This window comes from Sturnus vulgaris, chromosome 20 (assembly GCF_052056855.1).
Source record: "Sturnus vulgaris isolate bStuVul1 chromosome 20, bStuVul1.hap1, whole genome shotgun sequence".
Taxonomy (NCBI): Eukaryota; Metazoa; Chordata; class Aves; order Passeriformes; family Sturnidae; genus Sturnus; species Sturnus vulgaris.
The window spans coordinates 3,076,049-3,099,931 of NC_142262.1; the positions used below are offsets into that span (position 1 = coordinate 3,076,049).

Below are 23,883 nucleotides of genomic sequence, written 5' to 3' on the forward strand. Positions count from 1 at the left end.
AAGGAACCGTGTCCCGGGAGCACAGCCTACCCAGCGCTCGGAGCAGAGTTTTTGCAGGTGTGGGGGGCAGAGGGGTGGGGGTGCAGGGATGGGAGGAGGCACAGAGGGGCAGGAGCAGGGCTGGCTCCCACCCCTGCCCCAGCGGTGAACGGGAGCCTCCAGTGACAGCTCAGGGACTGGGGACAGAGGGGTGGAAGCCGGAGAAGGGAAAACAGGGGGAAAAAAACCAGGGAATAGAGAGAAAGTGGGGAAATAAAGGGAAAAGGTGAAAGGAGAGGCAGGAATGGGGGAAGGAGGGATAGAGGGGAGTGCGCGGGGGGTGAGGGGTACAGAGGAAGAACGGGTGGATGGAGAAGGAGGGAGAGGAGGAGGAGGGAAGAAGGGGAGGATGGAGAAAGGGAAGGAGGGATGAAGGGAGGGAGGGAACGGGGGCATGGAGGGGAGGGAGAGGTGGGCTGGCCCCGGCGGCGCCATGTGATGCCCTCTCCTCCCCGGGCTCTCCCGGCGCGGCGCGGAGCGGAGCGGAGCATCCCCGCATCCCGCTGCGGGGCCGGTGAGTGCCGGGAGCGGGATGGGCAGGGAGGGCTGGGGCTGCTTCCCGTGTCCGGGACAGGCTGCCCCGGGAACGGCGGGGAGACGGCTCAGGAGGTGGCGTTGTGGGGGTTCCGAATTGGATGTAAAGCCCTGAAAGTTTAAAGCCGAGGGAAGAGGGATCTGGGTGCCGAGCCGCAGGGCTCAGGGCGGGTATCCCTTTGCTTTCCGTATTCCCCTGGGAGTGGGAACCGGCCGGGCACCGCCCCGGGCAGCATCCGTCGCATCCCCAGCGCGGCCCCGGAGCGCAGCCGGACCCGCCGAGGTGCAAGGTGAGATGTCCGGGTGAGGGTCCCGTGTGCCCTGCCCCGGTGAGGATCCCTTTTGCCCTGCCCCGGTGCGGTTCCCGTGTGCCCTGCCCGGGACCGGCACCGCTCGGGGGTCGGCGTTTGACTTCTCCCGATTCCCGACGGAAGGACCTTGGCACGAGGAAGCCGGAAAATCCCGGCGCTGCTTCCCTGAGATTTTCATCGCTGTGCTCTTCCCCACGCGGCTGCTCAAACAGAGGCCATCATCTCCCGGGCAGTGAGAGCATCCCCGTCCTCAGCGCGAGTTTGGAACGTCTGGCTGAGGAACCGATGTGTATTTTTCCTAGGGAATATAAAATCTGCGGGAAGTCAGGCTGTGGATGTTTTCCAGCGTAGCAAACCCCTTGGAGAGGGGAGTGTGAATTGAGCGAGGCTATCTGAGAAAAACCTGACCTGGTTCTTAAGTGGAGTGAAGTGCCGGGGGGGGTGAGGGGAAAGGCTGGATCCTGGGTTTCCATATGAACGGGGAGCCGGTCCTCACTCCACGCGCTCCTCATTGCCAGCCTGGGGAAGACGGTGACATGTGAAATATGAAATAATGTGAAATGTAAAATGTGAAATGTGGAGAGCAGGGAGGGTCTGACACGGCCTTTAGCTCTTGATTAAGTGCCGGGGATTTCATAAAACTTCATCAGCCCCTGAGGAGGGATGCTCTTTGCAGCTTTTGGGGTTGGGGGTTCCAGGCACGGAGCTGCAGGAGCTGCTCAGGGTGCCCGGGGAGGGGTCTGACCTGGACACCGCTGTCACCACCGTGTCCCTTGTATCCCCAAATGCCCCTGGGGGTGAGGAGGCCTCCTCCGAGCTGGCAGGGTATAGGTGAGCCCTTGGAAAGGGCAGCAAGGGTTTTGCATTCCCTGAAGATAGCACTGCTTCAGCCAGAACGCTGAAAAAGGCTATTTCAGCTGAAAAAGAGAATTCCTGCTGAGTTTCCTGCAGCAGCAGTGAGTGCTGGTGGCACGACGCAGGCTGGCAGCTCTGCTGGAGGAGCATTCCCGTGTTTCCATCACTGCTGCCTGTTGGTTTCACAAGTGCCTCGTGTCTGGGCTCCTTTCAGAGGCTCCTCGGTCGCTGTTGGAGCAGCACAGCTCAGCCTGTCACATCAGGACCCACGCAAAAAGCCAAAGGGCAGGAGACTGGCTCCCAGCAGCCCATCCTGTGCCATCACACTTTGCCCTCAGGCTGCCCCGAGTGACACCCAGGGGACAGAAATGCCTCTGTGTGGGGGTTTCTCCCATCCCTTGCTGTATTCTTGTAGCTGTTGAATATATTCATTGGGCTGAATGAATTCCCACCTGGCAGCACCAATAGCACAGCTTTTGCAGCTTCAGCTTTATTTATGGAGAGGGGAGGGAATATAAAATACAAAAGAGAAATAATGCACAAGCCTGCAGAGATTTCAATGGTATCAGTGAGCTGTGAGCACCAGGAGCTTTTCCTAAATCAGCTGGGAAGATTTAAACCCTGGGTTTAACATGGCATTTTTAAAATAACTTTTAACCTAGACGCCATCATCTAGTTACGTGGGAATCTTAATCTCACTGAAATTAAAGACAGTTTGGATTCTAGGTGTGGTCTAGAAAGAAGGTTTGGTGTCAAAGGCACACTGATTTTTAAAGCTTTATAGTCACAACTTCTGATATTTGTAGTAAAATATTTACTGGCAAAATGGAATTTGTCAAAGGACAACACACATGCCATCATCAGGCTCAGCAAATGGGTTGTTACACATGAGTGGAGTTTGTGTGTGGTCTTTTAAGAAGACAGGAATTACAGTTTTTCTTTTATTAATGAGAGGGATATTGCTTATCAGTGAAAACCCTTGTTAGAGCAGTGTCAAGGCTGCACAGAGGACATTATTGGAGCAGCACAGCAGGTGCATCCACTGACCCAGGACAACTTGTGGATAATTCATTTTCCCACCCAGTGCTCCTATGTGCAGGGAGCAGAGGCTCAGGTCTGCCAGGGCAGGACCTGGCTCAAAGCCCTTCAGGTGGCCCTGGCTCCTTCCCAGGAGACATAAAAAGGTTGTGACAGATGTTCCTTTCCCCTGCAGCAGCTCTGGCTGGGAATATCAGGCTGGGTGTAGGTGGCAGGAGAGGTTCTGAACAGAACAAGAAGCCGGTGTACAAAGGGAACAGGAGGGGAGCGTAGGCAGAGCCAGGCACACACAGCCAGGCCAGGTTTCACCTGGGAATAGCTGCTGGCCTGGGGCAAGGATGGAGAGCAGTGACACCAAGTCCATTCCCTGCCTGTTCCCACAGGCTTTCCCAGCATGTGGCTGCACTTCCCAGTGCTGAGCAGGACAGGTGAGCCCATGGCTCCCAACCAGCTCCTGGTGCCTGTGCCTGTTCTCAGGCTGCTCCACATCATGCATGTTTTCTTCTGCTCTGTCTGCCAGGATATTTACTGGTAAATACTAGAACCGGTAACAAATCTTGCTAAAATCCAGATGGTAGAAAGTTTAGTACCTCCAGTGATGTATAAATACTTGTTATGTACATTCACATTCCTGATTATTGAACCCAAAAAGCTGCATAAAGCAAAGAGTTTTCCGATGTGAAAACGGGACCAAACTTTAGTGGCTGCTCAGGGTCAGACCTGGGGAGCTGTGCATGAAGACAATCACCAACAGCTTCCAAGGAGCTCTGTCCCAAATTGCTTGAGCTGAGCCAGACAGAGCAGCTGCTGGCTTTGGTCACTGGATTTAGTGGCAGCCACCAGTGTCCCCAGGTTATGAAGTCGTTTTCCAGAGGTGTGGATGACACAGCCCTTCTGCACTTTATGCCATCATTTCGCTGCTCAGAGGTTTTGCAGTGAAGCTGGTTTCTAGGCAGGGGAGAGGGAATGCAATCTCCTGGCTAACGAGGCACTGCTCCCTGCTATCCATCATCTTTAATCACACCGAGGGGACGCGGGTCTCTGCAGCCGTGGCCAGCACGTGCTGCCTGCCCGATGTGCCACTTGCCTGCAGCCCTCAGGGGATTTCTGCCTTCCTCTCATTGATCTCTCAAAAAATATTCATACACCCCTCCAGCTGCCAGCACTGGTGAGAAGAGGAGGAGTGGGGGAAGAATTGTGGCTTCCTGCCTCCCCAGCTCAGGTACCCACCGACACGGGGGAGTGCAAGAGCTTTAATTAGCTCTTGATGCTATTTTTACCTCCCAGCATGCTTAAATTAGCTCAAGCTGTCATGCACTGATCGTTAAGGGGAAAAGAAGGAACCGGGGGTTTTGGCCCCTCTCTGCTGAGCAGCCTCAGCTCCTGAACTTGGGCTGTACCTGGAGCTTTTCTACCTTCCACAGCAATGAATGTTTATAGCTCAGAGACATTTCATGGACAGCTCTTGAAGTGCTTACACTGAATTCGGGGGCTCTGCTCACACCCACTTCAGTTTAAAACATCAATATCTTACAGAAGAGGTGCTTGAGTACTTCAGTCGTTACCTGCCTTGCTGCTGGAAGGACACAGAAACCTTGAAAAGCTGCAAGGAAAAGGATTATTCTCCCCTTTTTAATCTACAAGGCTCTTTGTAGGACTTCGTGCCAACTTTAATGATACTTGGAAGCGAACAAGGAGCAGCTGCTAAAGCTTTAATAGCCTCCAGAGCAGCCCAGCCTTGGTGCTGGAGTGAGTGGATGTGCACAGCTGGTCCAGCTGAGCTCTCCCTCATCCCTGGCTGTGTCCCTGTGCTGGCCGAGGTGAGCAGAGGGAATGCTGCAGCCTGGACAGGGTCACTGGATCGCTGGGTTACTGCAGTTCATGCATTGGGGATCTCAGTTCAAGCCGTAATGCACCTCCAGGCAGAGGTTAATGGGCAGCACCACTCCCATGGCACTGAGGTTTCTGCAGCTCCTCTAGCACAGTCCCCAGCTGGTTTGCTTTGCAGCATTAGAGATTTCCCTCTTTCCTTCTGCTTTTGTAGCTCTTTGTAGGGTATTGAAAGCAGCAGTTGGGCTCAGGTCCCTGACCGTCAGCATTCTGACACACAGAGTAGGAGAATTCTGTGTCAGGTTTGCTAGGGAGAGAGGAGTTTGGGAAAAGCTCTGCAAAGGGCAGGGCTCAGCTATTGTTAGGGCTGTAAACTCTGAACAGAAATATAGGTTAGACCTGGAGAGCTGGACGTGGGTATGTGGGCAATACTGCAAGCTCAGAGCTTTAGCTCCTGTTTCCCTCTCGTGAAATGTTCTTTGTGTAATGCTTTTCTACAACACCCCAGGGCAGGAGCTGCCAGCACGTGGATGCAGAGACCTGCCTGCCATCTGCCTGTCCCTGTGTCCCAGCACCCTGCAGCCCTCCTGTGGCTCGGTCAGAGGGGGAGAGCTGAGGCTGTGCCCTTCCTTCAGGTCCTGCCTGTTTCCAAAGCCATCCCACTCCCAGCTCCTCCCAGACCATCCAGCAGCTGAAGCCTCCATTGAGGACCCTCGTCCTCGCAGCTGATCTGCCAGAGCTGCTCTTCCCACCTTCAGCCCCATCACAGACTCTCCTCTTGCCAAAGCATCGCTGGGGTTAACAGAGGTAAGAGCCTGGAACACCGAGGGAAAAGGAGACACGTGGGTGGGATGGGTTCTCCAAAAGTTTTGTGGGGGATATCTGTGGATCCACGTGAATGAGACTGATTGTACACACAGGGGCTGTGCCAGCAGCCTGTGAACCAGGACCACGGGGGCTGTTTGGTCCGTGATTTCATTTGCTGGAAGTTGCTGGGTTCATCCAAAGCCATTGGTGTGAGGGAGCTGCAGCAGTGCCATCTCTCCAGCCAGGGCAGCAGCGTGGCAGAGGGGGCCAGCTTGAGAAAGGGTCTGCTTTGAGGGGTGGGGTAGGAAATAAATCTCAGTTATTCCTCCTTTAACCTTGGGAATATCATTTGGCTTCCTTCTATTTGGTGCTGGAGCTGAGGTGGGCTCAATTATCAGTAACAACTCTCTGCCAACCTGACCTAGGCAAAAGGGCAGCTTTTGAGCAATCCACATCAGAAAGGCTGGTGTGAGATAAAGAAGGAGAGGGAAGTGGGTCAGGCTTGGAGATTCAAGTTATGGTGCTTTCTACACAGCATTTCCATTGCTCTTGCACTGCCATAGCAGGATTTTTTTTTTCACCAAACTGTAAAAAATAACTCTGGCAAGAAATGAAGCACAGGAAGTGCTAGAGAAAAGAGGACTTCTCAGAAAAATTATATAAGTCAAGTTTAAGGGAGAAAAATCCCAAGTAATCTCATTACCAAAATCAGTTAGTGGTGAGCCTTGCAGTGTGTGAGCTCACAAATTGTTTCTTACTAATTCTTTATCCGGTGCTCCTTGTGTGTGATGACAAGCACAAAATTAATAGGTTTGTTATTGCTGTGGCTCAATCTGGGCTTAAATAAGTCATAACCAGGCTTCTTTTTATTCATTTATTTACTTTTGAAGCCTCCCTAGAGAGGCTGTGAGCCCAGTGTGCCCATTGATCCAGCCCTGCCGTGTCCATCCATTGGTGATGGCAGCACCACGCTGCTGCTCCCAGCTGAGGGGAAGATTTCAAGCCCAGTATTGATCCTTTTGAAGTTTGTTTGCTCGTTGTCACAGTTACAAGCCCTTGTTCAAACTGTCATGAGATGGGCTGTTTTATTTCTTAATATCAGGCTAAACCTCCTCCACATAAAAAAGATTTATTTCTGCACTTAAGTTTTCCAATTCGTTTTTTCTCTCTCAGAAATCGAGCTGACATTTCTGTGTGACACTAATGCAGCTCTTAAAGCTGCCTGATATATTTCAGTCTTCCCATGTGCCAGGGGAGCTGGTGGGTGCCAGCAGCCCAGGACAGGGCACCCAGGAACCCTGTGGGCCAGCTGCAACCCGAATCCTCTTTGGACATTTCCTTCTCAATGAAAAGCAGGAGACACTGCTTTTCTCTGCAGCCACCTCTGCTCTCTTCAGCTGTTCTGTGGAACCAGAGCAGTTCCTCTCCTGCCTGCAGCACACTTTTTCCAAGATTCAGGAGGGGCTGTTTCTTCCCGAGCAGTAATTCCAGAACCAGAACTATCTTTCCTGGCTGCCCAGTTTTCCAGGTCAGGTTTGTGGAGCTGCTTCTCCTGCGATCCCAGATGGAGCCGTGGGTGCTGTCCTCACCATCTCCTCCTCTTCCTCTCCTCAGCTGTGCTTAAAGTCAGCTCCACATGTGCTCCTCACACTGGTCCAACCCTCTCTGCCAACCCACAGAGCACCAGTTCAGCTGCTCTCAGGCTGCCTCCTGCACACCCTGTTTCGGGGACTGAAGCTTTTTCACCCTTTGGGTGCTCCATGGGCTCGGTGGGATCATTCTATTTCACCAGGGTTATTAATGACCAAATCAGCCTTCTCTGGATTTGCCCCTGAGGGAGCCAGGATGAGTTGTGCTATCTGAAGGAGGGTGACAGTGCAGTGGTGGCATCAGCACAGTCCTGCCTGCCTAAGCACTGCCAGCTCCGAGAAGTTTTGCTCTGAAAGAGCTGCTCTCCTTGACCTATTTTATTTTTTTTTTTGCCCACATTTATGGCCTGCATTGTGTCCTGAGGAAGGGATCACACTGCTCGAAGGCCCTTTATTTTTAGCCAGCCCAATTTCTTGTTGCAGCTTAGTGGGAGCTGGTCCTTTCAGTTCAGCTCCATCACAGCTCATGCTCTCTGTATTTGATTTCTCCTGCCCAGGTCCCTGATGTTCTTTGTACATCCATTGCTCACTCAGGGGGTTTCCTACTCCCCTCTCACTGGCTTCATTCATTCTCCTTTACTGCTCAGCCTCTCCCACTGCTCCAGATCCATGGCTGAATCTCTGATTTCCCTTGGTTTGCAGCATGGACCAGTCATTCACAGCCACAGGCTTGTCCTGGTCCTCAGCACCCCTCCACAAACAAACTCTTCCCTCCTGCTGCTCCAATAACCTTGGCAGTGCTTCCCTTCCTTCCAAATGTCAGGGAATTGGAAATGATGCTTTAGCCACATAAAAATCAATGGCTTGGCCCTGCTCCTTCTGCCTTTACCCAGGGCAGGAGGGAGCTGCTGTTTTCTGGTGGGCCCAGAGCAGTGATTTATTGAGGTGACCCATCCTGTTCAGGCAGCTGACCAGTGATATATTCATTTTTCTCAGCCCACACACACAGCCCTTAGAAGTGGCTTGTGCTTGGCATTAGGCCACAGATGTGGGCTGAGAAATCTGCCCAGGATATTCCCTTTCTGTGACTGTGGAGTAGCAGGTAAGGACTCACTCCTAGACTTGGGTGAATGGTGTTAGAAACAATGCCAGTACTCATTTCATTTCCAAAGGATTCAGACCCAGCAAGGGCCATGTGCTGTTTCCATCAGCAGCTGTTGCTCTAAAGCAAGGAGAAATTCATTGCAAGGACTGCAGGTTACATTGCAGGCTGCATTTATTATTCCCTGGACTGCTACCAGAATGCACAGTGTGATCAAAGGAGCAGGAACAGTTCTAAGGTTCTATTTCCTGGAAATCTTTGGGGCTCTATTCATTTAATTTAAAATCCAGCTCCTGTTGGAAACCAAACAGCCATAGGAAGCATAACACAATTGATAAAGGTCACTGTGGACTAAATCCTTTCTGATAAGCAAGCCAGCTCCAGTTCTTGTCCTTGAAAAATCTTCCACTTGGGAGCCCTGGGCATCCTCCAGGCACTGGGGCTGGGGAAGGTTTGTTTCAAACAGATGTTCTGCACTATCCCTACCCCTGTTCCCCATCACATCAGGTTGGATTCCATGTGCCAGCGAGGCAGTAATAGGCACCAGTCTCTAATGTATCCGTGATTTCATGGAAATTGAAGTGTGAGAGGGAAAAGGAATGAGGCAATTGAGAGGTGCATCTCTGATGTCTGACCCTGTCCCTGCTGCTCTCATCACACCAGCAGAAATGAGACCAAATGAGTCTATTTTCCAGTGCCTGATGTTGGTGTACAACAAATCACAGGAAATACTTCATTATTCCCCTCTAACTGTCTTTGTCTGGACCTTCACATACTTCCTACTATGATTTTTGACTCGTTATTAACAAAAATGTGCAGGGAGGATGATTGTTGATGATACATGAGCCAAGAATAGATTCCAGTTCCTTCTACCATTTTGGCACCAAAATGCCAAGAGGGATGAGACACCCTGTAGTATATGCTGTTCATTTTGAGGCAGCAACTAGAAAATATGTCTGAGCTAGGGAGAAGAATGAATGAGCCAGAGGATCTGTGTTTTGGCTGTTTGATTGCTGGATCCAATGGGAATCCACAGGGATGGGAAATGGCATCTTCCCCATGAAATGGCAGGTACAGGGCTGATGTGCTTCTCTGCCCTATAACCACCAGTTTCTTCTTTGACTGCTGCCTTCTAATTCTTCGGGGAAAAAAGAATCTGAGCATCCTCTCAGCACTTTGCTCTTTGCTAGCCTAGCAGGGAGGTATTTCTCCTGGGAACACATCCTACTTTTCTTGAGCTGAGGGAAGCATTAAATAACATTGAAAATGAGGCTGTTTAGCAAAGCCAAAGGTGGAGGGAAAGCTTGCAGGAGTGTGAGCTGGAGCACTTGCTTGGGCTGTCTGAAGACAGCAATCCCCTTCTGTAGGTTGGAACCTTCTGGGGAAAGGCACAGTGTGAACGTAGGAAGAGCCAAATCCTTAATTTCATATGGAAGGGAATTGTCAAAGCTGTTGCAGCGCTTGAGGGTGCGAGTACATCTGCTTCCTACCAAGATGTACTTGCCTGCTTTGGACTCGGGGTCAGGTGTGATAATTAGACTCTCTCTCCTTCTCTGTCTTTCACTCAAGAATTTGATACTCTTCCAGCAGCATTCCCTGCTTTTCTCTCTTATTGCTGCCCAGAGCAGTGAGCTGGAGGGGCACACAGACCTTGGGTGTTGCATCTGTTCAGTAAATGCCTTTCTTTGGACTCCACAGTAACTACAGGTTTCCTTCATGTTAATCTAAATGAAACTGCTGCAAACAAAGCCCAGGACGGGTGTGGGGAGCTGGTGCTGTGGATTTGTGAGACTGAAGTGCAGGGGACGAGCACTCCAAGAGCTCAGAGCTCCCCAGAGAGCTGGGGGAGCAAGAAACCTCTCTCAGCATCACCTACTCGCTTTCACCATCAGGGAATTATGGCACAACATTATCCTTGGAGGCTTTCAGGTGTAAAAGTACAAGCTGTGAGGACTTTTGGCATCTCTGAGAGTCTGTGTAAGCAAGTGAGAATTAATATATTTGCATCTGAGGTACTAGAAAAAAAACCACCCTCCTCCAGTCTGCTTGGCCGTGTTGGAACAGGGAGTTGTCATCTCCAGGTCCAGGCAGGATTTGTGTCTCCTGAGATAATCACTAAACCCACCACCTTTACTGCAGTGATAACAGCAACAGGACTTCTCTTCCAAGGACTCTGTTCACCAAAGGAGCATAGGAGTGATGGAGCCACTCCTGAGGGTGTGAAACAAAACTAGTGCAGTTCTAAAGGGAGTCCAAGGAAGATGCAGCCTGCTTACAAAGTCAGTAGCTTTTGTTGTCTAGCTGGATTTAGATTTTTTTTTCCTTATTATTTGCAGTACTGAATAGCAGCAAAATGTGCCTCGGAAAATATACATGACATGGCATTTATCTGTGATTCATTCTGCCTTTATAACAGCAGTCAGTAGCATTATTTGCTTCCTTGCTACTCTGCACAAGAGCATCTCTCACACATATCCTTCTCCTTCTTGCTCTTATTCCTTTAATCTTCTGTTGCTGTGGGTTCCTCCCCAAAAACTAATTTCACATTTCCTCCACTGCACCAAGAACTCTGATTTCTGATGCTATTTTATCAGTCTGCAGGGCACCATAGGAACTGCTAATTTGCCCAAAGTAGCAAACGTGCAGTAAAATAATAATAATAAAAAAAGATCCTATACATAAGTGACATGGGGTTGAGGGAAGCTTTTCCTTTAAGGTTTGCCAAGGGCCTGGCTGCAGCTTTCTGTCCCCATTTCCCTGCCTCCCTCCGAAGTACAAGGTGGGTTTGGACAAAGAAGGATACAAGAGCAATGCCACAAAAAAGAAGCAATTATTGTGTCATGACACTCTGCTTCAAGTTGGTTGACAATGTCATAAACGTAGCGTGGCTTTTGCAAAATTAGCATGATCTCCTAATTGCTAAATCTACCCTGGAAGTGGAAAAATGCCAGTGTTGGAGGGGAGTGGGATGGTGGTGGGAGCTGCTTGGGCTGGGGTTGGTCCAGCAGTCATGAGCATCTTTGCTGATCCCTGAGCGTGATCCTGTGCCAGGGACTGGCAGTGCTTGATAAGGCTCTGCAGGGAGATAAGATAAGAAAGATGCTGCAGCTCACCTCCATCCTTGGAGGGATCAGTGCCAGCTCTGTCTGGAGCACAGGAATCCACCTGCAGCAAATCCAGCAGGAGCCAAGGCAGGAGCTGCTCCAGCCCATCCGTGCTGTGCCATTCCCCCATCCCGTGCCGGGCGAGCTGTCGGGTGGGATTTGGCTCAAACTCTGTGTCTGTCAGTGATGCTTTAACGGCTCCTTTCAGCTCAGACTGCCCAAGCAGCCCAGGGCACAGCTTCAGCCCCCGATGCTGGTGGCAATGAGCGCCTGCAGCAGGAAGGCGCTGACCCTGCTCAGCAGCGTGTTCGCCGTCTGCGGCCTCGGCCTCCTGGGCATCTCGGTCAGCACCGACTACTGGCTCTACCTGGAGGAGGGCATCGTCCAGCCCCAGAACCAGACGGCTGAGATCAAGCTCTCGCTGCACTCGGGGCTCTGGAGGGTCTGCTTTCTGGCAGGTAGGGTCCCCCAGCTAAAGAACATCCCCTTGGTTTGTGGGTGCCACATCCCCTGGGTGTGTCGGTGCCACCCAGCAGGAAAGGTCCAAGAAAAATGGGAATTTTAGAGGCTCCGCCCATCTCTGCTTCCAAACTCTGGCACAACCTTTGGCAAGCAATGTCATCTCTTTATGCCTGACCTTAACAGCCCAAAGGATAAATGTGGCTTTGCACACAGGCTTTGGTGAGTTTGCTGCTGCCCTGCCAGACCCCCTGCTCTGTTCCAGAGCTGCAGCCACGGTGCCTTGGGCAGCAGCTAAAAACTTTCCATGTCATCCTTGCAAAATTTAGATTCAGGTCAGCCTGGACCATTCCCTCTGTCTGTGCCAAGTTTGATGAAGCAACTTGGCTGCAGGGACAGGGTTGAATAGAACCCAAGGGAATGGGAATCTCAAAGTGACCAACCTGAAATGTCACAAAGTTTCAGCCACTTTGGAGAAGTCAGGGGAGAAGTGAGGAGCTCTGATATCAACCCAGGGGTGGCCTTAAACCACCTGGCTTTAGAGTTCATGTTTTTGTCTGTGTCTGCCACAGGTGAGGAGCGTGGCCGCTGCTTCACCATCGAATATGTCATGCCCATGAACATCCAGCTGACATCTGAATCCACAATCAACGTCCTGAGTAAGTGGTTTGGTGGTGTTCTACCCTTTACATCCTGCAAATCACCGAGTTCCAAGCACTGAGGATCCTCCTTAAGAAATCCCCTTTGTGTCCTTGCCAAAGAAGCTCTGAATTCCTTGACAGTGCTGCCACACAAGCATGCAACTACATTTTTTACTATGGGAATTACCCATTGTGGTTGTCAGCTTTTGGGGACATCCTTTTCTAATGGCAGGATGCCCATGGAGGCTCTAAGCTGTACAATTTCCTGTCACTGGCTATTCAGCACTAATGTTTATCAAAGTGTTTGGCTTTTTAGTCTCCTCTCCATAATTTGCAGCTGTATTTATTCCCTAGAAATTTTACACATTATATAGCAGGATGAATTAAGGATGGAGTCCCATAGCTCTCATGACGAATTCTGCAGTCATTTCTGAATTAATAAATAGAAGTGTTCTGCAAACACTTATGCAGTGAAGCTAGAGAAAAATGCAGGTTCCGATGGCTTCCTGTGCAACACTTCACACAGGAACCCTAAAAAATGCAAACATCAGCAGGGGTGGGACACTGGCATAGAGAGTCTGTGGATGCTCCATCCGTGGAAATGTTCAAGGCCTGGTTGGATGGGGCCTGGAGCAACCTGGGATAGTGGAGGGTGTCCCTGCCCATGGCAGAGAGCTGGAAAATAAGGTCCCTTCCAACTCGAACTATTCTGTGATTCCATAATCAGCTTGTTAGCAAGGAGAGAAACTCAGACACAGCATGGTCTGAGCAGGAGGGCTGGAGCCCTCTCACACAGCCAAGCCCATTTCTCACACTATTTAGGGAATATTAACCTGTCCTCACTTTGCTCTGCTCCTCTCCCCACAGAGATGATCCGCTCTGCCACCCCCTTCCCTCTGGTCAGCCTCTTCTTCATGTTCATCGGCTTCATCCTGAGCAACATCGGCCACATCCGGCCCCACAGGACCATCCTCGCCTTCGTCTCGGGGATATTCTTCATCCTGTCAGGTGGGTTTTGCAAGCCACGTTTTCTCCTGACAGCCCTTGAGCATGAAGCTTTGCTCTGGTAGCAGCTGGTGCCCTCCCAGCCTGCCCTGGTGGCTCCTTGTCGGACTCGGCACTCCCAGCTCAGTCCCACAGCCTGGTCAGACCTTGTGGGATGGATGCAGAGCTGGTTTGTGGAAATTTGGGGAAAGGCTCCCCCAGCGTGTGCAGGAGCAGGTGCTGGGGGAGATGATGCTTCTCGCAGCACATCAGTGGCAAGAGAGATCTGAAACTTCAAACTGCTCACTTGGGCTGTGGCTACATGAGAAAAGTGAATGTTTTATTCATGGTGTTGTGCAAGTGCTAAACAAATAGCTGTGACAGCTGAGCTTTGAAGCAGCTCCTACTGGAGCCAGATCTTTCCTCCCCAGTGCTCACAGATTTCCCCAAATGTTTGAGTGGAATGAGAGGAGTGCCCTGGGTTAGAGCAGCAGGAGGGCAGCTTCTTTACCCAGTTATTACAAGCATATTCCCAATTTTTTTTTTACTTTCCCCCAAAGTCAGGCCTTCAGGAAGGTGCTTCTTCAGCAGCTTCATCCCTGAAGCATTTCCCACTGTCCTTCTCCAGGTCTGTCGCTGGTGGTGGGGCTGGTCCTCTACATATCCAGCATAAATGATGAGATGCTCAACAGGACCAAGGACTCGGAGTCGTTCTTCAATTACAAATATGGGTGGTCCTTTGCCTTCTCTGCCATCTCTTTCCTTCTCACAGAGGTACCCACATCCCTGTAACAAGTGTATCCCATTCCCAGGGGTGGGCAGGCTGAGGCTGCTGGCAAAAAGAGGGCTCACATGGGGTTTAGGGGAGGGCTGTGAGGGTAGGGGGGTAATGTGTAGCATGAAGGGGACACATAGGGGATACAAACCCAACCTGGAGCACTCATGGGGCATTTGATCACAATTTGATGCCAGGCATGAAAAGCAGAGATGAGGTTGTGCCTCATTATTCACTGCACAGCTCCAAGGCAATGGGGCAGGGAAGCGACAGCGCTGGGCTACTTTAGATCATCAGCACCAGCCCAAAAAAAGGCGATTTCTGCCTTGTCCTGTCCGGGTGGCGCTGCAGCCGTGTGCAGGGAAGGCCTCAGGCCGTGTCTGTGTCCCGCAGAGCGCCGGGGTGATGTCTGTGTACCTGTTCATGAAGCGCTACACGGCCGAGGACCTGTACAGACCCCACCCCGGCTTCTACCGGCCCCGGCTGAGCAACTGCTCCGACTACTCGGGCCAATTCCTGCATCCCGACGCGTGGGCGCGGGGCCGCAGCCCCTCGGACATCTCCAGCGAGGCGTCCCTGCAGATGAACAGTAACTACCCAGCCCTGCTCAAGTGCCCCGACTACGACCAGATGTCCTCGTCCCCGTGCTGAGCCCCCCGCCCGTGCTCGCCGCGTCCCGACTCCGTTTGTCGTTTTGGGTTTTTTTTTTTTAGGCCGCTCTTCCTGGCCAGTTCTCTATTTATAGGAGGGTGAATATAACCAGAGAGGTTGGTTATATAACCAGTAGTGTAACCTAGAGAATTGGGGTGTTTCCCTTTCTTTGGTTGTTTTTTTTTTTTTTGTTTGGGTTTTTCTGGGTTTGTTTTATTCCTCCCTGCATAACTAAGAATCTCTCCAAAGTCCTCCTCTCTCAGCTCATCCTGCTGAGCAAACAGCAGTTCTGTCTGGGGGATAAATCCAGGGCTGGACTCAAGAATAGGAAAAGGAAAATAGAGTAGAACTAAGGAAAAAGATGGTGTATTTTTTTTGGTGTAGGTAGGTAGGCTGATGAAGTTTGTGCATTTGACTGTATCATTGAATTCTATATTTACTGGCCTGAGTGCCAGCAGGCATAAAAGATTTGCGTAACTTTCCAAGAAACAACCAGCATCAGAAAAAGATAAATTTTGCCTTGACTGAGCACTTACTGATTGGTATCTCTCACTGCTGGATATCACTTCCAGCCAGGCTGGAAAGGGAAATAGCCATCCTTGAAATGAGACCTCAGCAGGCTTGGACACCAGCAGGTTGTTGTTCCTCTATGGCCACTTGCAAACTGTTGCTTAAATATCCCACGTTAGACGGGAGGCACTCTGGGGTGCTGGGCTGGAGGGATGGCTCCAGCACCCAAATTTCCTTTGCCATCCTATAGATAGGAGGTCTGGAGCATAAATGGGAGAATTTCAGTGCAGCATCGAGTGGAAAACAACTTACAGCTTTTCCATGGGAAATATCAGGTGCAGAATTTAGCAGAAAGAATTTATTTCAGTGAAAGGCAAGATCCCAAACTGGTGTAAAGTGATGTGGCTGAGATTATTGGTACAAGTCCACTGCAGCAAAGTAGTTGGCTTATTTTACATTTTGGCAAGAAAAATGTATTTTTGCTTTTAGTGTATGTGTATGTATAAACTTTGAGGTTTTAAGTTTGAAAAGTTCATTTGATGCTTTGGCATTTTGGCCTTAGCCAGCTGCCAGGGGAGAGCATCACTGGTGGAAAATAAAGGGCAGGGAAGGAAAAGGCTGTGATCCCTTACATGAGCCCCAGCTTGTCACCTTGCAGGAGAAAGAGTTTTGTCCAAGCTTTATTTCTGTTCTTATTATTTTAAATCTTTCTGAAAATTTCCTTCCTGCGAAACAAAACCATCTGGGGATTCTTGGTATATTTGAGCTTGTTTTGTCTTACTGTTAATTAAAAGAAATAGAATATATGCAGTTTTAACCTCATTTGCAGCACACTGTGTAATGAATGTTGGATCTCTTCGTTTTTATTATTTAATATTATTATTTTTTATTTGCTATTAAATATTTATTATTTACAAACTCCTCCAAAGCAAGGGCCAAGTCCTGGTGCAGCACCACAGTTTGCATCCATTGCAACACCCATTCCACAGGACATCACTGCAGGAGTGTGTCCAGCCAGCTCTGGAGCAGGATTATTCCTCTCCAGTTCCTCCAGAGAAACCAGCAATGCATCTCTAGTGTACATCTGGGTAGACTCGTAATTTGCAGAGTTTTAAAATCAGGGCATCTTTTTGCAGACACAGTTCTATTTACCCTCAGTTTCTGACCCTCAAGCATTTTTGTGTTCTCACTTCAGCCCCAGTTTTTAAGTGCTGTGTGACAGGTTGGCTGCTGGGAAGGTTCAAGCACTAAAGCACAACCCAGCCCCACCATCCAGTAACAAATCTGGTCCTCACCTCCCCCAGCCTGATAAACCAGCAGCTTTCCACCAGGATCTCTAGATTCAGTGGGAATTTGGCTCCAAAAAAGCACAGGAGTTCATAAGCAATCATTTTGAGTTTCCCAGGGCCTGCTCTGGTTTGCTGGCCTTGATGCTGGTGATTTTTGGTGGCTCAAAGGCTGTTGCCTTTGCATGTAACTCTTGATGGATCCTGATACTCTCAGTCCTCGGGAGGGAGATGTTCAGGATCACCAAAACTGCTGATGCCCAGAGCCACGAGGGCTCTCTCATGGCCACGTTCCTCCACACTGGGGAGTCATCTTGTGGGTTAATCCTGTGCAGCATCAGGAGATGTCCCTGTCCCCGAGTGGAATTTTCCTTTGCACTGATTAAATACAGAATTATTCATTTTATAAATTGAAATGTTTGCCTACACAAGTAGAAGAAATTAGAAAAGCTTCATGCCTTCCTCAAGGCCCCAGAAGGTTTAGCAGAGTCTAGGGGCAAATTAGAAAAGTAATTATTTTAATTCATTGGAGAGATTCTCATCATGTGGCTGCATTTGTGAGCCTGGGAGTTCACACATTCACCCAGTGAGCACAAGTTCAAGACTGCCAGAAGAAATCTGTTAAAATAAATGTTTGCTGTTGGTTCAGTAAATGCATAATTTGGGTAGGGTAATGTGGTGTTTGCAAAGCACAGGCAGCAATGGTTGTGCCTCTGGGTGCTGTTTGTCCCTCCCAAAGTGCCTGCTGTGGCAGCAGCTCTGGCTGTGGGTGCCTGTGGTCTCCTAATGCACTTATCACACCTTTGTGGACTGTGCAGAAACTTTTCCAGAGCTTTTGACCCTCGGAGACATGGCCTGGGTGAGGGGCTGGGGTGAGCCCAGCCACCCTGCCAGGCTCACCTGCCCCAAGAACCACCCTGGAGCTGCAGTTCTGCAAACAATAAATGCTTAGTTAATACAAGCAGCCCTCCCTTAGAACACCTATTAATCAGTTTATCACTTCTTCTAATTACCTGGCATGGTTTTACCCCACATCATTCCTTCCTGAGGAGCAACACTCAATCCCCTCCTTCAGTCTCTCTCCCACCCACTTCAGTGATGGCCTCTCGCTGTGTTCTGTGTCTGTTGCTTTGATTGCAATAAATAAAAAGTGGAGTTTGAGGGTAAACTACCAATTAAATTAGAGGTTTTACCCCGGTGAGTCCTTAAATTCACCCGATAGGATGAGCCAAGCCTCCCCCAGGCCCGTGGGAAGGTGACTGCTGTCTGACACTGCACACAAAATGGGCTCTACTTAGAAGCACAAAAATCTTGTTTTTCACGAATGACTAACTGGTGTCAGAGTCTGTGTCTCCTTGAGCTACAGCATCAGAGTGAGCTAATGGGATTAAGGGTTAAATAAATACCTGATAAATACCTGATCCAGGTGCAGCTCCCTGCTCCAGGTGCTGCTCAGGTCTGCAGCAGGTGAAGCTTTTTCTGTCCCTGCCATCAGCCTCCCATGCACACCTGCACCCCACAGCCTGGCTGTCCTGTGGATCCATGGCAAGGGGATGGATGGATGGATGGATGGATGGATGGATGGAGGCTGAGGGAATGGCACATGGGAGGTGAGTGAACCCCCAGCTCAGGGGAGGTGGATTCTCTGAGATCTTCTCAGGGAATTCCCAGGAGCCATCTTCCTCCTTTGTGTATGGGTTTTTTTAATCAAATCCCCTTTCTGCAAAGCCCAAAAAGATTTTGTGGCCTTTGTCTCCTGAGACATGAAAGCATCCCCAGGACTCTCCTCATTCCTCCTTTAGACCACAACGCTCCCATGGCCCCAGGTGGGAACCATTTTGCCATTAGCAGTGTCCTGACAACCCTCACTGAACCATGAGGTGTGGATGCAAGAGGTTCATTAAAGACCAGTCACAAGCAGTAATGAAGCAGCCAGGAATAATAAGGCTGTGCTGGGTCTTGTTCTCCTCCAGTTACTGCTGGAGCATCCTGAGGCTCCAGAGCCCTTTCTTGCACGGTGAAAAAACCATGATTAAAATATATAAAGTCACATATAGATGTGGATGACCTGCCCTCCAGTGCTGCTCCCCTTGCAGTGGGTACGAGGAGCCACTGGGAAGGTTCAGGTGAGGCAGGAGGTCCTGTGAGGCACTGACCCCCCACTCCAGGCAAGGATGCAGACCAAGAGCCCTGGTGAAGCTGCTGCTGTGGTGACAGGAGGTTTGGGCAGATGTTTTGGGACAAGCTGGTGCTGCTCTTGCCTAGAAGGGGGAATGGAGCTGTTGGTCAGGTGGGCAGGGGGAGAGCAAATCCTTGTGCTGGGGAAGCCCCAGATGAACTTTGCTGTTGCATCATCTGGACACAGGGTTAAAGACCTGTGCCCTTTATCAGCTTCAATCAGACAAGACCCAAAGGTGTTTTTTTAGGGTGCTTTCCAGGCACACACCACTGCAACAGGGTAAGGACCTGACTTGCTGCACACAACATGGGGGTTTCTATCTCAGAGTGCTCTGCTCTCAAGTCCTTGTGTTGCATTATTAATACTATTTGTCAAGGTTGTGTATTCATTTTCCCAAATGTGAGTTGGCCCCATGGGCTATTCAAGGTGTGCTAAGAAATTAAATAGTCTTATTCTTCCCTGCTGCTAGCTTGTTAGCTGTGCAGAGCTGCTGTGCCTGTGCTGGGGATGCTGTGTGAGCAGGCAGAATATTCACCTGAGTAAATAGTCCTCCACTAATGAGAAGTAGCTGAGAGATATTTATTTTCTTCTTCTTCTTCCTTCCTCATGGGATTTATTTATTTACTTCTTATATTTTCCCCAAATTGACAGTCAAATCCATCTAGAAAAAACAGCTTTTTTTCCTTCTGGTTTTCCTCATCCAGTTTTGGGGTCTTGGTAGAGTCTCCTTCACCCCACTGCAGCACCCTTTTCTTCACCAGCTCTTTGTGCCCAAGAATCACATCAGCTCTTTAACTCTTCTTTCTGCGAGCTGGCAGCACCACAGCACACAGGAAAGCTGTGCCTGCTGGGCAGGGAGCAGGGTGTCCCCAGGGTGTCCCCAGGGTGTCCCCAATGCCCCAGCTGCTCTGTGGGTGCCACCATGGCTGGGATGCTCCTCTGACCTTTCCTCTGTGCACTGCAGGCTTTCTGTCTATAGCCGTTGTGTAGATGTCAAATCCCAGCCTGTTCCCATGGATACAGGAGAATGTAGAGAGAGAAGGGCTGCCTCGTTGCTTTATCTTCATCTAGGGTTTTATGTACCTCACATTTGGGGTTCTGGTGGCCTCCCTGGGCAGTGGCTATGAGGGGCAGGAGGTGGCTGCAGCAATTACCCCGTGTGTCTCTAATTCTCCCAAATGTAACCCTTCTTCTTTTCACACCCCTTCATCTTTGAATCTCTGGTCAATTCAGTCTTTGTAGAAGAATGACTCCTTTTTTATTATTATTGCAATTTGAAATACAAGAAAGCACTATTTCAGCAAAAAAATTAGCCCCACACCCCTGTGTTGCCAGATTCTATCCCAAGGCCTGGATTCAAGGAATACCTTGACTCTTAACTGGATATTTTTTGTCTTGAGCAGTTTGTACCATGATATCCTGTGGGCTCTGTCCAGCATTTTTAATCAAACCACCTCGGATCTCCCCAAACCTCATCCCCTTCTCCATTTCAGTGAAAAGAGAAGCATTCACATAGAAACTGTGATTAATACACCTTGAAAATACACAGCACCAGTAGTCAAGGTTATTCCCCAAAAAGTCATTTTTTTGTCATCGGCTCTGGACAAATCTCCTGGCTGTGATGAGATGCAGCTGCTTTTAATCTTTAATGTTAGGACAGTGTGCATTCATTTTCTTAGAGGCAAAGCAGGTGTGACAGGGGTGCAGAGAAGGTGTTCCATGGCTTGTGCTTATCCCGGTTTTGCAGCTGTTTAAACCGAGGCTGCTGCAGCTCCCTGTGCCCAAAGGGCAGTGCCAGCCCTGCATCGGGTCCTGGTTAAATGGCTCATTTTGGATCGAAGCCATTCTTACTGCAATTAGTCCCAACCACCATCAAACACCTCTAAATCTGCCTGTAGATAAATCTCCAGACCTGAGATTCAGCTTTGTTGCTAATTAGCAAAGTGTTTGGGCACGTGCTGAAGTCCCTCAGACTCCAGCAGGATCCACCTCAGAGCCAAAATTAAGGCCAAGCAAAGCTCTGCTGAACAAGAGCTGTCTTTGTTTAATAGCACTTGGTAGTTGGGTTTTGTATAGAGGAGCTGGAAGGCACAAAAAAGGAGACAGTACAGAGACATTACCATAAATTTATTATTTTCTATAGCGATAACTTTTTTTTATGAGGTGCATGTTTACAAAAATATAACCCTGAGGTTCTCACATCTGCCTGACATCCTGACACATGCCAGCTTCCCACTGCAACTGCAAGGGAAAACCTGCCAAGGAAGCTGAAAGGTGTTATTTAATTAATAACAGCTAATTTGAATAAATACTGAAGTGTCACTCAGCTGCTCCCAGGGGGAGTGTGGGGAGTTCAGCTCCGTGGGAAAGGGAACACGATCGGTGTCACGCACAGCAGTGTGTCCTGTCAGTGCAGGTCAGCTCCTGCTCAATTCTTTACATTTAATAAGTAAATCTGTGGCATTTAGGTTTAGCATAACTGAGTGCTGTGGGGGTCTTAATGCTGCTTTAATCTGTCTCCAGCTCGGCTCATCAAAGGCTGCTGAAATGAGGTGATCAGAGAAGAATCAGTGGCATGGGCCAAGGCTGTGCAGTGCCCATCCAACATCTTAAATTGAGATAATATGGCTTTTAAAGCTGCCTTGCTTCAGTGCTAGACAAGCTCAAATATCTGAGTGAGAGTTCTTGATTATCCTGGAAAAGCAAATTGTGCTTTATTTTAGCAGAAATTACAGGGTCTGTTTCTGGAGAGAGCATCCCCTGCTCCTGGTGCACTTAAATTTTGGGATAGCCCATGTTTCTCCAGGACAATAGGATTATATATTATTTAGTGTATTTATTCATTATTCAGATAAACAGAGAAGGTCTCTCCAGCAGTGCAGAACATGTATGTATAAAATCCCCATCAAATTATTTATTTCCATATAAATTATGTACTGTCAAAACTGTTCTACTGATCTGAAGGTTAAAGGCTTCATCATGGAAATGCAGCAGCTCCCTGTCATCTTGATAAGAATGTGGTTATTTACAGAAAAAAAAAGCATCCTAGTGGCTGTGGATTCCCTATTGATCTGCTTCAGCAGTGCTGTCTGACTGAGAAGAGCTGAAATATATGAAATAAAAACACAAACCTACAGTTGTTTTATCTTCCCATAAAAACTAGGTCATATCCCCAAGTGAGCTGTATTTTATTCATGTAAATACATTTCTACAATTAAAAATGCAACAAAAACTATGTTCATGTCAACAGAGCTGAGCCTGGTGAATCTGGGTTAGGGCTGATGCCAGGGCTTCCCATGCTGATGGATGAGCAGCTCCCTCACACCTCTGCTGTGGGTATGGGACCCCAAACCACACATTCTGGAGCAGGAAAGTGAAGCAGGAGAAGAGTGAAGGAGCTGAAAGCTCTCCAGATTGAGCTCCATACAGAAATAATTATGGCTGCTATTTTGAGGAGTTGTTTAATAACGTTCAACAGATGACAAGCTGAGATTATAACACTGCCACCTCCACGCTCCTGGGGGCTTTTTCTTCCCTACTCCCACCCCACAGCCAGTTCTGGTATATTTGCATTTTCCCAAGGCAATTATCGTGCTCCAAAGGCTCTGGAGCAAGCTGGGAATGGCCTTGCACAAGGGGAGAAGACAAGGCTTAAACCCCTCTCCTGGTGTGTACCTGGAGTTTGTTCAGCAGCACTATCTGCATTGGTATCCAGTCCAGGAAGATATTTTGGGGCAAATCAGAGCTGCTTCTGGGGCTAAGAGTTCACCCCACAGGTCCCACCCTGCATGTGTGGGGCTGCAGCCCGTGGGCAAACACACCTCTGCCTCCAGCTTTCCTATTTATAAACCACAAACTGCACTCTGGATTGGCAGCTGGGCACTTGGGGACCCTCTGGGTGAGGAGTGTTGCCCTTAGCATGCACACAGATAATTAATGATTTCTTTTCTGGAGGTTTAATGTCTCCTTTGTGCTTCACAGGATGCTCCTTCCCCAGTGAGTGGCCTGCAACAGAAATTGGAGCTGTTAATAGGAACTGGCCTAACAGGGATGTCAGGGCTGTCTTAGGGACCTGAATTACCAAAATATCAGAGCCTGAAACAGAGGCAGAAGAAAATAAAAAGGCTAAAAAATGCAGCTTTCTGCCATATTTTCCTATTTTTCTGATGCTTCGTTTGTAAAAGAGGAAAACAAAGAGGGGAGGGGGCTTGGGTGCAGCTGGCTATTGTTTGAGAAGGAGGGTGAGAAGGTTCTTGAAATTCCCAAGGATAGAGGTGTGGGCTCAGGTCAGTGCCTCCTCTGCAGCCATCACTGCAGAATGGCCAGAAGAAACTTTATTTCCTTTCTTTTCTCAGGTCTCTCCTTGTTTCAACTGATGTCATCAGCTGGGATTTTTTGGTTGGTTGGTTATTTCTCATGGTGTTGAGGGTAGAATTGTTCCTTTCCATGCATGTCACCTTTTCCCAGCTGGCAAGGAGCAGCTGTTTGTCTGCCCCATGCTGGAGCTGCACAAGGAAAAAGAGGTTAGGAAGATTAAAATGCAATTTCAAGTAGTGTGAAAATAGACCTGTCAGCCTGGCCTATTTGCTTGAGGGTCCTTGGGCTGTGTTTGGTTGAGTTTCTTAAGGTGTCAGGAAAGATGCTGGAAAAGAAATTAGGTTTCATTTAGCTCAGAGTAACAATTAAAACTTGGAATGATCAGGGCCTGTTTAGGCAAATCAATTAAAAGATTGGCACATAAATTATATGTACCTTCATCTTCCACTGTTCCTGTCATGCTGGGAGAACTTCAGACTGGGACTTTTGAAGGTGAGGCCACTAATCCAACATGTGTTTCCATCAGCCAACCCTGCAGCTGCCCTTCCTGACCTTCTGGCTGGTCTCTAACCTGGGATATTATGGGCTTCCCCCTTGGGAGGTTTTCTCCATCATCAGCTCCTCCAGCCTCTTTCATTTGAAGCAATTTCACTCTGCATCCCCAGGAGTCTGAAGGAGCAGGCACATCCCACAGCCTGCTCACAGTATTGAAGGAATCTGCTCCTCCCACCCCAGGGGCCATGGCTTCCCATCAGTGGGATAACCCTTGGGAAGGGCAGAAAGGTCAGAAGCCCTTGAGAACTCCAGTCCCTATTTCACCCTCCCTCAGCAGTGGATTTAACAACTTCCACTACATACAAAAAAAATTGGAA

At 49.2% G+C, this 23,883-nt stretch overlaps 1 protein-coding gene across 3 annotated transcripts; it reads left to right on the forward strand.

The window, feature by feature from the left end:
* The first annotated feature begins 366 nt into the window (after positions 1-366).
* CACNG5 (calcium voltage-gated channel auxiliary subunit gamma 5) lies at positions 367-16,051 on the forward strand. 3 transcript variants are annotated; one of them, XM_088176413.1, is made up of 7 exons: positions 367-553; positions 5,243-5,414; positions 11,418-11,667; positions 12,241-12,327; positions 13,177-13,317; positions 13,922-14,067; positions 14,462-16,051. In XM_088176413.1, exons 3-7 carry the CDS (start codon positions 11,460-11,462, stop codon positions 14,717-14,719), a joined length of 840 nt encoding a protein of 279 aa, XP_088032539.1. In that variant the 5' UTR covers positions 367-553; positions 5,243-5,414; positions 11,418-11,459; the 3' UTR covers positions 14,720-16,051. The 3 variants fall into 3 exon arrangements, with proteins under 3 accessions (XP_088032539.1, XP_088032540.1, XP_014738208.1); XM_088176414.1 differs by having other exon boundaries at positions 445-553; positions 5,116-5,414; positions 14,498-16,051; XM_014882722.2 differs by having other exon boundaries at positions 446-553; positions 5,116-5,414.
* Positions 16,052-23,883: the final 7,832 nt, after the last annotated feature.

Coding starts and splice junctions, on each gene's coding strand:
- CACNG5 (XM_088176413.1), top strand. CDS start 11,460: ATGCTGGTGGCAATGAGCGCCTGCAGCAGGAAGGCGCTGACCCTGCTC. Junction 13,318..13,921: donor GATATTCTTCATCCTGTCAG/GTGGGTTTTGCA, acceptor GTCCTTCTCCAG/GTCTGTCGCTGGTGGTGGGG. Junction 14,068..14,461: donor TCTCTTTCCTTCTCACAGAG/GTACCCACATCC, acceptor TGTGTCCCGCAG/AGCGCCGGGGTGATGTCTGT.